At 39.6% G+C, this 14,810-nt stretch overlaps 1 protein-coding gene across 9 annotated transcripts in view; it reads right to left on the bottom strand.

Moving 5' to 3' along the window:
* Positions 1-11,127: 11,127 nt before the first annotated feature.
* Positions 11,128-14,810, bottom strand: part of LOC113429989 (cytochrome P450 2C14-like) — a 31,670-nt gene continuing 27,987 nt past the window's right edge. For 8 of the 9 annotated variants that reach the window (XM_087955662.1, XM_087955661.1, XM_087955660.1 and 5 more), the window contains 5 exons: positions 14,391-14,532; positions 13,332-13,519; positions 12,946-13,087; positions 12,258-12,822; positions 11,128-11,712 (listed from right to left, as the gene is read on the bottom strand). In XM_087955662.1, coding sequence (XP_087811788.1) covers positions 12,644-12,822; positions 12,946-13,087; positions 13,332-13,519; positions 14,391-14,532 — 651 coding nt within the window. In that variant the 3' untranslated portion in view covers positions 11,128-11,712; positions 12,258-12,643. Of the gene's footprint in view, positions 11,713-11,772; positions 12,823-12,945; positions 13,088-13,331; positions 13,520-14,390; positions 14,533-14,810 lie in introns of those variants that run through there. The other variant, XM_087955659.1, reaches the window with a different exon arrangement.

Genomic DNA, 14,810 nt, shown 5'->3' with positions numbered 1-14,810 from the left:
AATCCATTTTTTAAAAAATTAATGTGTTATTTTGCTGCTGTCAATGCAGAGTAATAATTTACTAACATCTTTACCTTTGGACTCTGGGTTCAAATAAGCTCTTGTTTTTGTACATTCATTGCAACAATTTGGAGTACATATAAGTTGGGTTGAAAACATGGACATTTGCCTTTTATATAACTATCCAAGGTAAAAATCCTTTCATAAGAAAATAATAATAACAGAGTTGGAAGGGACCTTAGAGTTCTTCTAGTCCAACCCTCTGCACAAGCAGGAGACAATATTCAATTTCAAACAAGTGGTTGTCCAGTTGCTTCTTAAAAGCCCCCAGAACTTCTGAAGGCAAACTGTTCCACTAGTTAATTGTTCTCACAGTTAGAAAAGTTATTTTTAGTTCTAGGTTGCCTCTCCCTTAGGTAATGGGTGGCTTACAATGTGTGTGTGTGTGTGTGTGTGTGTGTGTGTGTGTGTGTGTGTATCTTTGGTTATTCGGGTTTTCTCCCGCGTAAAATTGGAAGTATCTAGGCGACGTTTCGAAGAAGTCTCATTCATCATCTTCAGGCTTGTGTCTTTGGCTTGTGTCTACTCTGAGAAGCACAAATCCGAAGACACAAGCCTGAAGATGATGAATGAGACTTCATCGAAACGTCGCCTAGATACTTCCAATTTTACGTGGGAAAAAACCCAAATGACCAAAGATCCACATACAAATACCCACGAGAACTCAGAAAACACACACACACACACACACACACACACACATATATATAAATGGATCTTTGGTTATTCGGGTTTTCTCCCGCGTAAAATTGGAAGTATCTAGGCGACGTTTCGATGAAGTCTCATTCATCATCTTCAGGCTTGTGTCTTCGTCTCTGTGCTTCTCAGAGTAATGTAAGCTTGCAGCTGCTTCTTTCTTTTAACTGCTAAGGGTGTGTGACTTGTTTGGGTGGGGGCTTGGCTATGTTCTGATTGGGTGGGGGTGTGCTCTCATTGGTTGGGGGTTTGGCTGTGTTCTGATTGGTTGGGGGGTTGGCTATGTTCTGATTGGCTGGGGGTGTGTTCTGTTCAGGTGGGGACTTGGTTGTGCTCAGGTTAGTTGCTGGGGGATTTGAGCTGGTGAGCTGTGATCCTGCTGTTTGGCTTCACGTTCGTGGTCGTGCCGCATCTTCATGGTGGGTGTCAGTTTGCTTCATGTATGGGTCGGAGGGGTTTGAAGCGGGTAGTGATGCAGCTGCGGTGTGGCTTCTGGTCCATGGTCGTGTCTCCTCTTCTGTGTGGGTGTGAGTCTGCTTTCTACGTGGAAGTGTGGTGGTAGCATCTTGTGTGGCCCTCGTGGGTGTGGGTCTGGTGTCATTCTTCATGTTAGGTACTCGTCTGTTTATGAGGGCAGGTTTCCAAATGGCTTGTAGGCGGGAGGTGTCATCTCGTTTATTCATGTTGTGTGGGTGTTTTTCTATCTCTATGGTTTCTCTGATTATTCTGTTGTTGAAGTGTTCAGTTTTGGTGATAGTTCTGCTATTTTTAAAGTCAATCTCTTGTCCTGTGGCTTTGAGGTGTTGGACCAGGGAAGAGGTCGGTTCTTCTTTTTTGATTGAGTTCTTGTGTTCTTCAATGCGTGCACTTATATTTCTCTTAGTTTGTCCAATGTATGTGGTGGAACAGGCGGTGCAAGGGATTTCGTATACTGCTTGGTTTTCTAACTCGATTTTGTCTTTAGGGTTTCTTAGGATGGTGGATATTTTTCTGTTTGTGCAGAATGCTCTCTTAATGTTGTGTTTTTGGAGGATCTTGCTGATTTTGTCTGTAGTGCTTTTTATATATGGGAGGAGGGCTTTGTCGTTCTCTTGTTCTCTGTCTTGGATTTTGGTTGGGGTTTCTTTTTGGATTAGGTGGGTAATCTTTCTTTGGAATCCATTGGCTGTTAGTACGTTAGTGAGAGTGTGTAGTTCGGTTTTTAGGTGTTGTTCATCGGCTAAGCATTTTGTTCTGGAGATGAGTGTCTCGGCTACAGAATTGATCTGTGCTGGGTGGTGGTGTGAGAGTGCGTGTAGATAGCGGTTTGTATGTGTTTTCTTCTGGTAGATGGTGTGTCCTAGGGAGCCATTGGATTTTTTATATACTAAGACATCTAGGAAGGAATAATCAGAATAGCCAGAATAATCAGGCTTGCAGCATGCCAGCACAGGTGGGAAGGGCCAATCCAGTGTGATGAGACTCCCTCAATTAGTCTTGTGTCTTGAACTGTTTCAAAGGTGATTACCAACACCTTGAATTGCACCTGGAAGCAGACTGGCAGCCAATACAGCTCACAGAGTAGTGATGTTATATGGGGCATTCTGTGGGTCCCAAGAACTGCCCGAGCCATTGCAATCTGCACCAGCTGTAGCTTCCAAATGCTCTTCAAGGGTAGCCCCATATAGAGCACATCACAATAGTCCAATCATAGGATATCTATGTCCAGAACAACAGAGCCCAGGGATTCCTGTTCCAGGAAAGTCTACAATTGGTGCACAACCCAAAATTGTGCAGTCCTAGCCATGACTGCCACCTGTTCTTTGAGCAGAGTTGCGAGTCCAGGAGAACCCCCCCCCCATGTTGTGAACCAGGGTAGTGCCACCTCATCCACATTCAAAGATGACAAGTCCCAGATATCAGGGCCTTATGTACCAAAGCCAGTTGGTCTCACCAGAATTCAGTCAAAGTCTGTTGTTCTCCATCCAGGTCCCACAGCCTCCAAGCATTGCAAGAGGGCAGCCACAGTGTCATTTGGGTCACCAGGTGTGGCAATATAGAGCTAGGTATTGTCAGAAGACTGAAGACACCTGAACCCATGGTGATAGATGATTTCACCCATATGGATTTGATGGGCTGTCTGCTAACATAAAGCCAGGTCATGGCACACACTTGAAAGTAAATCAGGAAGACTGTAATTGTGGAGTCAGTCTGGCAAGAACAAAGAATGCTTATCCACAGGAAATATGCATGTGTAAATCTTGCAACAATTCTGGGTAGTTAGAAAGATGATAAAAGTAACAAGAGTTAGGCAACTTACAGACCTCAGCTAAAAGTTAGGAATAGAGATGGCCCACAGCAATTCAAATGTGTATTGGATAACTCCTAGGGCATTCATTAGCCAAGGCTTAGGAATAGAGACAGCTAGAGACCGATAGAACAAATTGTAGAATCATTACTAAAATATTTATTAGATGATATTTCTTATTATCTCACTTTGTCCCATCTTCTCCTTGAGTGAAAATGTATAAAGCTTACTTAATCCTTTGTTCTTGGCTCTTGGCATTTTGGCCAGGAGCCCTTTTCCTTGGAGTACTTCAATAAAAAGCAATCAGAAAACTTGCACCTGGTCATTGGCTTCAGCACCAGGCTCAGACCCGAATTTGGGACAACAGATTGATATGAATGGTGGAAAGGAGTGGAGACAGTAGCAAACCCTGTAGAATACCACAAGGCAACAGCCAAGGGCTGGACCTCTCAATCCCTATCAACAATGATTGGAACCAGCTTTGAGAAAGGAGCTGAACTAGCACTAAACCATGCCACCCAGCTGCATCCCCCCAACCTGACTCAAAAGGATACCATCGTCAATGGTATTGAAAGCCATTGAGAAGTCAAGGGGAGCAAGAATGGTTGCAATAACCAGACCCCACTCTCACCAAAGACCATCAAGTGTGACCAATGTCGTTTCCAATTGCTTCATCCAGGACCCTCTGAAGCTGTCTGGTCCCTACATTTTCCACAACCTTCATCAAAAAGGAAAGGATGAAAGTTGTCTGGGCAGTTGTATGAAAGTTGTCCAGTGATGTTTTTTTAAGGAGAAGGCAAACCAAGGTCTCCTTAAAAGCCTCCAGAAATATCCCCCCTCTAGTGACAAATTAATCATTGCCTAGTCACTGTCACCATTCAGAGGGACAAGGAACTTACTGACAGGTGGTGGTGCTGACAATGTTGAGGACCTTGTCTACTTCCTTTCTTGAAAGATGGATTGCCATGAACCTCTCCTGATCTGATGGACAAGTAGATTTCATCAGGAAGAGGCACCCTTCAAATAACCCAAGTAGTTTTTGAACTCTTGTAGTACTTAAGGTGTTTCTTTCATCAGCTTGTTACACCCTTGAATTCAGTAAGATGAGCATGATGAAATACAAACTGCTTTAAACTCTGAATTCCAGAAGGGTTACACAGACAAGAAATCTCATCCAGAAATCCAGAAATACTCTCATCCAGAAATACTGGAATCTTGATTCATCACACAATTATAATTTAAATAGTTAATAATTAAATTGAATAAATTACTAGGAAGCCTTAGAGGTAAACTAAACCCAGTTTTCAATTACCCAAAAATTTTATAAACTTTCCAAATCAATATCAAACTGTTTGTGAAGTACTCTCTGTCCATCAGGTAATGGAAAGGAATATATTTATCTGTTCATTTATACCCAAGTCTAGTACTGAAAAACTGACTGGTGGAATTTCAAAACCACCTCAAGAGGTAGGTTACGTTCACAGAACAGCAGAACCGAACACAAACAGAGACTATTTTACTTTGAAATAAACTCTGTCTTCTCTGTCTGCTTCAATAATTTTTATGTTTGCTTAACACTTTCACCTATATGACAAGGTCATTGGTGAAACTACTCTCTATTTAGTGCCTGCTTTGGTTCAGCCAATCCAGATACTCCAATTCTCCATCATGTGAGTATCCCTTGTGAGAAAGAACTGGGCCTTTCTTTACAAGCGAGAGATAATCCCTCAATTGGATATGTCAAGAGTTACATCAATAGGTCAGTAAAAGTATTTGGTCCTTAGGAAGAGGCCAAATGGTATCTTCAATATTCACATTCACTGTTTGGATATGCCCAACCTGAGTGATGGCCAAAAAAAGACCTTTTTGCACATGTAATTATTGATTTGGCGACAATAGCACATTCCTTAATTATCTGAACAATATAGTGTTTGGAAACTTCAGGCAATCCAATATATGTGAAGAATATTCTGAGAGGTCTCTGACTACAACATTTGCTGGTATTAACTTACTACTGAAATTTGATAGCAGAGAAACTCAGCAGAGAAGTTTTCAAGATTCCAAACAGCCACTGCTTTTGCCACTGCCTGGATGTAGGGCTCCACAGTCACAAAGTCCAGGTCAAGGTTTTTGCATGTTTACAACTAGACAGATTTTCAAAATCATCCATCTAGATTTTGCAAGCAGTAGTTTTGTGAAATATAAAAATTAGATTAAAGCTACAGTGGATATAAAAAGTCTATACACCCCTGTTAAAATGCCAGGTTTTTGAGATAAAAAAAAAAAAAAAATTATAGGGTTTTTTGGCGGTTTTTTTATTTTTTTTTTTAAAAAAAAATATTATAATTATATTAAACCATTAATTAAGGGTGTGTTATGGAAGAGGATGTTTTTAGTGGACCAATTTTTTAGAAAAAAATATTAAATCTTTTTTTAATTAATTTTTTTTTTTTTTAATTTTTAAAAAGCCTGCTTCCTAAGGTTCTTCCTGTCCAGGCAGCCATTACTTTTTTGGTTTTCTTTGGAATAAGCTGAACCAAATAGGACCTTGGTTGCTATTTCCTCTGCCAAGCAGAGAACCTTCTCCTGTACTCTCTCAAACATGGCCATCTTTCCTATTCTGAAGTTCTACAGGGTGGGAATGGTGAACCAGAGGAGCTCCCTCTATTTAGTCTCATTCTTGGAGAGAATTCCTCCAAAAAATGAAATGAACAAGATGGACCAAATCTCATGTTCTAAAAGCAATCTAAAGCAGAGAGACAGATAAACACCATACTCTCCTTTCAAATAATTTTTCTTCTGAAAAGTATTACCACACAAAGTAAGAATTTATTCTTTATTGACTATGAAGACTTTGCCCTTAAATATGAGCCAGCACTATGCAGCAGCACCCCAAAAAACCAATGCAATTCTTGGTTGTATTAACAGGGATATAATCAAGATCATGTGACATGTTAGTACCATTTATAAAGCCTTAGTAAAACCAAACCAGAATACTGTATCAAGTTTTGGCCATCATATTATTAAAAAAAAAGATGTAGAGGTTCTGAAAAAGGTGAAGAAAAAAGCAACAGAGATGATTAGAGGACTGGAGACTAAAACATATGAAGAAGGGTTGCAGAATTGGGTTTGTCTAGCCTAGTGAAAAGAAGGACTAGGGGTGACATTATAACATTTGAGGGGCTGCTACAAAGAAGAAAGGGTCAACCTCTTTTCCAAAGCACCAGAAGGCAAAACAAGAAACAATGGATGGAAACTAATCAAGGAAAGAAGCAACCTAGGACTAAGGGGAATGAGAACAATTAACTAGTGGAATGGCTTGTCTTCAGAAATTATGGTGCTCCATCACTGGAGGCTTTTAAGAAGAGACTGACCAGTGACACTTGTCTGGAATGGTATAGGGTCTCCTTTTGAGCAGGGTGTTGGACTAGAAGACCTCCAAGGTCCCTTCTAACTCTGTTATTCTGATTCAGACAAAGTGATTATTTGTTAAATATCCATTCTTTTTTCTGGCTTTCAGGAGAGCCTGAAAAAAACTGCTGCTGGTTTAAGCATCCATTTATTCATGGCTATTAGGCTATTAGAGCAGCAGTAGCAGGGGTGGGTTTCTACCAGTTCAGACCGGTTCTATAGAACCGGATGTTATGAGTCTGAGCAGTTCGGAGAACCGGTAAATCGCGCCCCTGGCTGGCCCCGCCCCTTCCTGCCCACCCACTCCCCGTCCCACCCAGTTATTCCTAATCTTGCCCGCCATTGCTAAGCTGTCTTAGCCTGCCATTGCTACCTGCTTTCCATCGCAGCCTACAAGCAAGCTCCGGTCGAGACGACACCTGACCCGGCCCAGCCTAGGCTGCTGCGCTGTTGCCCAACACCCTGCCCCATCCCCAGGCTTGCCTGGGCTGGGGCCGTGTTTGCCAGGGAGAGGAGAGAGTGTTCTCCTGCCCCCGCTGGCCACAGAAAAGCCGCCGCGGGGCTGGGGCTGTGCTTGCCAGGGAGAAGAGAGAGCGTTCTCCTGCCCCCACTGACCACAGAAAAGCTGCTGTGGGGCTGGGGCCATGCTTGCCAAGGAGAGGAGAGAAGAGAAGAGAGTGTTCTCTCCTCTCCCCGGCCAGAGGCTTGTGTCTGACAGCAGCAGCGAGGACCCCTGATGCACCACGTGTGCAGCTGCATGGATGGTGGGGGGAAACTATCCTGGAAGCCCATAGGCCTCCAGAATCACCATCGCCACCTCGCTGCTGCTGCAGCCCCCACCCCCTGCAGGGCTTTCAGTTTACCTGGGGCACGAACAGGTGAACTTCCCTCGGAGCTCGACGACTTCATGCAAAGGTAAGGGGTATGTGTGTCTAGAGTGAATGGATAATTCTAAGGGACTGGATGGCTTTGCACAGCTGCCGATGGACTACACCATTCTAAAGTGCTGGGACTCAAGCAAGCAAGTTCTAACCATGAGTGGTTTATGTTACTTTTTTGCTATCATCCCCTACTCAATAATTATATATGATTTTTTTTGTCTATGCTGTAATCAGTGTCTCCCATTTTTCATCATTTTGTCTTTGTAACTCATTTGTATGGTATGGAAGTGCTTTGTATGTACTTCATGTACATGTGGTTGATCTATGTCAGGGGTCTCCAAATTTGACAACTTTAAGACTTGTGGACATAGCTGGCTGTAGAATTCTGGCAGTCGAAGTCCACAAGTCTTAAAGTTGCCAAGTTTGGGGATCTCTTGACTAGATTATCAAGGAAGAGAGAATAACATGCAGCAGGTGCCTAGCAAAATTTAGTAATACTACAGATTGGCTGTTTACATTGAAATCAGGTGCAAGATAGTGATGGTAGGTAAATTATTGGGCAGTTTAGTTTGGTATTTATTTCAGTAGGCTGATTTTAGAAAGCTAAACAGGATCAGACCTGGTAAGTACTTGGCTGGGAAGCCAACACAAAATGGGGTGTGGAGAGGAATGGTATTGGGAAAGAAAGAAGGAAGATAGGATAAGATAACTTATTGTCATGTTTTTACTGTAAATACACTGGCACACGTTAAAAATGAAATATATACACATATCCATACACATACATAACACATACATACACATGCTACACACACACACACACACACACAAAAATCATTGCCCATTTTGAATACATAGCGGAAAGGAAGAAAGTATTGGATACATATACACAAATGTGTGTGAAAAAAACTGCAAAGAAATAGGATTATAAAAATACAGCTTCCAATCTTAGTAGTTATAGATGAGAGAAAGAAAGAGAAATGAAAAACAGAGAGGGAGAAAGAGAGAGAGAGAGAGAGATGAAAAAGAAAGAGGGAGAAAGAAAGAAAGAAAGACAGAGACAGAGATACCTTTTTAAACGAAAATAGAAAAATGGCTCTTTGAGTGTTTAAGGTTGCAGACCCCTGGGTTAAGCAAACACCATGATTGTTAAGTGAACCTTGTGGTAATTAAACAAACACTGGTTGTTAAACAAGTCCATTTTCCCCAATGGGCATTTTTAACCAGAAACCAGAAGGAATTGTTGGAAACTGGCAAAAAACATAGAAAACCTCAGTCACAAGACTGTGTGGGATGTTGTAACTGGTCATTAGTGTGTGCATGTGTGTTTATGTATGGCTGTCAAAACACCAAAAACAGGTCAAGTAGCTATGGGGAGGTCAGTCATAAATTAGAACACTTGCTAAGCAATTGGCTGTTAAGTGAGGACCACTTATATTTGTTTTGCCAGTCACATGGCCACCTAGCTACACCCACCCCAGTCATATGACCACCTGGTCATGCCCACCCCATCACATGACCACCTAGCCATGCCAGTCCGCAAGCCATGCCCACCCACTAATTAGGCCATGCCCACAGAACCAGTTGTTAAGAAATTTGAATCCCACCCCTGAGCAGTAGCAATAGAGTTGAAGTCCTTTTTCCAATGCTTGAGGTATGTACACCCTGTCTAGAGATGTTCAAACAAAGGTTGGGCAGCTATCTCTTGGAGACCGAAGTTAGACTCTAGCTCAAGCAGGATATTGGAGCCCATAATTTAAATAGATCCTTCCAAGTTCCAACCAAATTCAATCTATGAAAGGAGAGAGGGAGGAAAACTCACATCCATGTTCTCCAATAGTATTTCCTGCTGCGGGTAGAGAATAGTTTTTCCTGCTGACTTTCCAGTGCAGTCTAGATAAACATATGAAACCTTAGAAAAATAGATAACCTTATTAGTCTCTGACCACCATTTGGTGAAAGTCTTACGATGTTATAAAATACAGGTTAAAAAGCATGTGCTTTCTAAAACCAACGAGTAACATAATTGACTGTAACTTTATAAAACAGGATAATATTAAAGCTTAATAAAAGGAAAAAACTACTATGTGAATTAAAAAAAAATCTAAAAGGATTACATACTTAATACAAAGCTTCTCAGCAAATGTCTTCTTATTTGATTGTTGTTTGCTTGTTTGCTTGCTTTTTCATCAATTGTTAAAATAGTACAAGATCTAAGACGTAGGTCAACATAAAAATTATTTTAAAAAGAAAAAAAGAAATTTATATTACTAGGATTTAAAAAGAATCATTTTCTGCATTAAAGAATGGCAATTGAAGGAATTTGCTAGTCTTCTTGAGATATTAGAGTTCTAACCCAGTCCTAAAATCATTCTCAGATTTTAGTGGAATTACTATTAATAAGTAAAATTCAGGGTGCTACAGGAGCAACATCTAAGAAATATATGGACCATATATGGTTTCCTCCACATCACAGAGACAAGTATAATAATATGTTATGCCTTTCATACAAAATTGCAGATGGAAGAATATTAAAAAGGGCTAAAAAAAAAAAAAGCATGCCAATTTGAATGTGTGAAGTATAACTTTATGTACAGCAATTATATTTTTACAAAACCTAGAAAAATATTTAATGTTGGGAATGGAAATTGAGAGTACTCTCTTAATTCTTGGAAAGCAAAATTATTTGTTTCAGTGGAGACAGAAGTCACTATATCCCAATGCTAACTGCCTGTTGGCAAGGAAAAGCTGATAAAAAATATACCCATTGCTGCCCAGGAGACAAAAATAAAAACCTATTTGGCTTTGGCTGAAAATATCAAGAATTCTAATACCATCAAATTCTACAAGTTGGTCCGAATGTCAAGGCTAGAATCTAAATGTTGGACAAGGAGCAAAAACAACAGGATGAAAACATCATTAAATGTAATTCCTTAGGTATTAATAACTAAATGTGTTTGTCAGTTTTCAAGTCTGAAAACCAAGAACCCAGTTTAATATACTCAGACCCTAAAATGTGCCCAGATTTCAGATCCAAAGAGGGGAATATTCATAAGAAATCTCCTTTTTAAAAAAAGTTGAAAATCTGGTACGTTGAAACCATCCTCAATGTAAAGTAACTTTAGTTTAGCTAAGAATATTCAAGAAGATTTAACTTGCCATAAGAAATTAACATTAATACGGTGTATTGGAGTTCGTCTTAAACTGCACCTTAATCTTGATTCATTTTGACCTTATCCCAAAGACTTGACGAGATTTCACAAATATTGATTTTCCCAATTAGGAATTGAAATAGGGCCTGTTCATGAGTGCATAATTTGATTCACTGAAGCATAACTAAGGCTCAAAAATCAAATTTAACCAGTCAAATTTATTACAGAGATTGACTAGCAATTAATAAAACATAAATTTTAAATACAAAATAAAACATAAAGAACTGAGAAAAGACTAAATATATACATAGAATAAAAGGTATCTGTGCAAACCTTAAAATTTTAAAATAAGGGTAAACTAAAGTAAGATGTAAATGATAAAATTACGTTTACTTAAACATTAAAAATTGAATTAGGGATATAATAAAATATTAATATGTTAAGAAAAAATTATAAACTAACAATCTCCCAACAAATTTTAACAACAGCAATTGAATTGCCACCGGATCAATAAGATTTGTTTGGTTAATTAAAAAACCCCAACTATTATAAGTCTAAATTGAGAAGCCTGACCTCAGATAGTGAGACAATTGATCAATAATTATGATAACAATTGAAACAAAATGACTTTCAGTGTGTATGCCTATGTTTCGACCTTGAAATTATTTGTCATTTCTTTATGTGTTTTAATTGCTTTCGTGAAAAAAACTGGCAACATTACAGGTGATAAAAGGCTTGTTTAATAGATTAAAATGGTGAAGAAATGTCCATTTCTACTTCTAAAATCAGTCAGTAAAAGGAGAATAAAGGTTTGCCGACTAGTAGAGGAAATATAAAAGCATGAGAAAGATAGTCTCCATGTCACCTGTGCCACAAGGACAAGTTCTTTCACACAGGGGGATTCAGAAAATCTCACTCCGAGTCACTGTGGACTCCAATAAGAAGACTCATCAATATCTCCTAATACATTGTGTGGAGACTTAAAGACCTACTGGAGTCCCCTGAGTTATATACACAAACATATGGAATGCATATTCAAATGGAGTTAAAACTCTGTATTTCATTTGGAAGTGTATATTTTCACAGAAAATGTATTGAAAGCATTAATTGTTCTCCTATTTCTCACATCTATAGATAGAAGGCCCAGTTCATTCTAGAAAAAGACATAGCTGCTTTAGGGTGCTGAAGAGGGATGCTAGTCCCAGTCCTTTGTCCTCTGAAGCTTCTTGGTTGTCAGTGTGTGCTCCCTTCAAAATCCAAAAAAGAAATACTCAGACTCCATGGGTTAGAGCAAAGTTATCATTTTACTGGAAATTAAAGTGGAAGCTACAGATTTAATTCCGAAACTGAGGAATTGGCGCGCAGATCACATATACAAAGGAATGGAATTGTTCCCACCCCCCAAAGTCTAAATGACTCTTCCAATTAAAAGTACTGAATACGATCATGTGGCCATCTTCAGGTGGTGATGAGGCTTCTGTCCGTTGACCTTGACATATTTTGATAAATCTTCGCAGCTGCGCAAAGGGGATAGAAGCTAGCCAAGAAATGGAAAGTTAAAGAGAGAAATTCATACCCCCCTCCCCTTGCTACCCACAGCAAAGGAATGCAAAACACCTCCAGCTTTCTTCCCTTCCAAGTTCCCCCCTCCCTCCGTTGCTAATGACAGCCGAAAGAAATAGTATAGCATAGCAGCAGAGAAGATGCAATAGTTAGGATGCAGAAGATATAAGAGAAGATATAAGATGTGGAAGATATCTTGAGGCTGACATTGGTGGACATTCAATCTAATAGCCATAATTCCAAATTGTATGCAATATCATACATCATAGTCATGTCATTTTCATGTTAACTTATTTCTAGTTGTATCCATTCTTTTCCCTTGAGCTAAATGAAGCTTCTGGGGTATCTCTTCTCTTAAAATCTCTTAAGTTCCTCTTAAATCCAGCATGCTATCATAAGTTCCCATGAATGCCAGAATAATATGTTCTATGGTAGTGAACATGCCTCTACTAGATAAGAAAATTTAAAAGGAAAAGTATTTTAGATTAGTTTCACTCAAAATCCTTCAATATCCCAAAAATCTTCTAAAAAATTGCTGCTGAGATTTTTTTATCCCCCAAATCCTCCACTTCTTTTCTTCTCTTGATCAGCATTCAACATTTAATGGCTCGTAAAAGGGGGTATTTGTTATTTTTGACGTCCGTAAACAAAGAAATTACATCCATGTCTTTGGTATCCACATCCAGATAGAAGGTGAACTTCTGAAGCAGAGCACTGAAGAACAAGAAGAGCTCCATCCTAGCCAGGGCCTCCCCTGGGCAGGACCTTTTCCCTGCATTAGCAAATAAAAAAATAAAACTTATTTAGAAAGCATTGTGTCTGATAAAAAAAAATAACATGGATCGATTAAGTATGTGAATTTGTAACACATCCAATCTGTTCTAGAGGCATATACCTGCCGAGAATGCCATGAAAGCATCTCTTTTCCTGAACTGGCCCTTTTCATCCAAAAAATGATCTGGATTGAACCTCTCTGGAGTTTCCCACTGGAGAGGGTCAAAATATACAGAAGGGAGGACTGGCACAACAGCCGTGTACTAAAGGAAGAGGAAGAAACAGATGGCATTAATTGGCACTACTTTATGCAGAGAAGAGTCTTCAGTTCTCCCTTGCCTTAAATAAAATAAGTCAGTGGGGAGCCCTCTGTAAAGATGGAGGGAAATGAGAGATATTTGGTTTAATTTTCAAAATGCCTTGAATATGAAGGATCTGGATACATAACAGCCATCTTTTTTTTTTGTCTTCCCCAGAGTATCTTGACCAATAGTCATATCACCACACCTTGGAGATGTTATAACCATGGAATTTTATGTCACAAGTTGTTGCCCGTGGAAGGATCTCAAGGCTGTCTTTCCAACACCGTTGAACTTCATGGATCACAGCATTTGTGAAAGGCATCTTCAAACGGTCTTCCATACCTGGAATGCGATTTGTACCCACCACCTCAGCAATCTCCTGTTGCACTTTAGCTGGGAGAAAAAAATAGTGAGACAAAATTGACAGCCTTTTATTATCGGATGCTGAGCAACCCCAGTCAGCTATGACTTTCAAAGCACATACAGAGAAGATACTTCTAAGCAGGAAAATGACTCCCTCTGCTCCTCTTCCTCCTCCTCCTCAACCCCCCCCCCAGGAGACTGTTTCAATTCTTCTAATTTAAAAAGATGTGATTGATGTTGTATATAGTATACGTGCCTATGTGTGTTCTAAATATGCCTAGAGCCAGTAAACATAAAGCATTCCATACGGGCTTTCTGAATATTAGAATTTCCAACTCCAAAAATGCAGTTGATAAATTTAAATTAATTTAAACTAATTAAAAGGAGGGGAGGGGCAATGTTGTTAAACCATGAAATCTCTTCTTCTTCATGATTCTAAGTTCCCTAGAATTTTTGGGATTCGCACATCCCATTTTTGGGCTTCGCACATCCCGTTTTTGGCCTCCATGCATCCCATTTTTGGCCTCCATAGGCCCTGTTTTTCAGCCTGTGCACATCCCATTTTTGACCTCTGCATGCCCCATTTTCAGCCAAAAATGGGACGTGTGGAGGCCAAAAACGGGACATACAAAGCCCAAAAACAGGACGTGTGCAGGCCAAAACCGGAAGTGCATCTTATGGTCAGGTACACCTTATGGAGTGACAAATATGGAAATTTAAAACAACAGCAATAAAAACATTCAGAAAAAAGACAATGGCAAATCATTTCCATAATGCTTCCAAGCAATTTGCATAAAATATACTGTAATGTGTGGAACTTTACTCAGCAATATTTTGAGGATTGAACATGGGATACCATGGGAGCCCTGAAACCTTTCTATTTTTGTGTTCATTTCTGTACCTTGAATGTGTGGCAATTTGGCCACCACAAGTAGGCTGGAGACCAACACATTGCTTATGTTTACTGTCCCAGCAAAAAACATTTCAAGCACAAAACGCACAAGGCTTTCCGGAGTATAGATAGTGTTGGATGAGTTCTGCTCCTGAAGGTGGGGGAAAGAGGGGGGAACAGGGAAGATTAAAGAATTTACTTGGAACAGTATAGCAGTTCATACAGACATATATTCATGAAGATCAAACTGGCTTTCTGCCAATGTAGGACTATTCTGAATATTATTGAATATTTACAATATCATAATGAGAAACAGACAGCTTTAATATTTTTAGATGCAGAGAAGGGGTATGACAATCTAAATTACTCCATTTAAACCTGACAGATGGATATTTCTAACTTTACATGGCAAAGAAACAACCAAAAAAT

The sequence above is a fragment of the Notechis scutatus genome, chromosome 2 (assembly GCF_049901735.1).
Source record: "Notechis scutatus isolate UNSWTSFEM ecotype Mainland chromosome 2, rNotScu1.2, whole genome shotgun sequence".
NCBI classification, from domain to species: domain Eukaryota; kingdom Metazoa; phylum Chordata; class Lepidosauria; order Squamata; family Elapidae; genus Notechis; species Notechis scutatus.
This window is presented reverse-complemented; position numbering and strand designations above follow the sequence as displayed.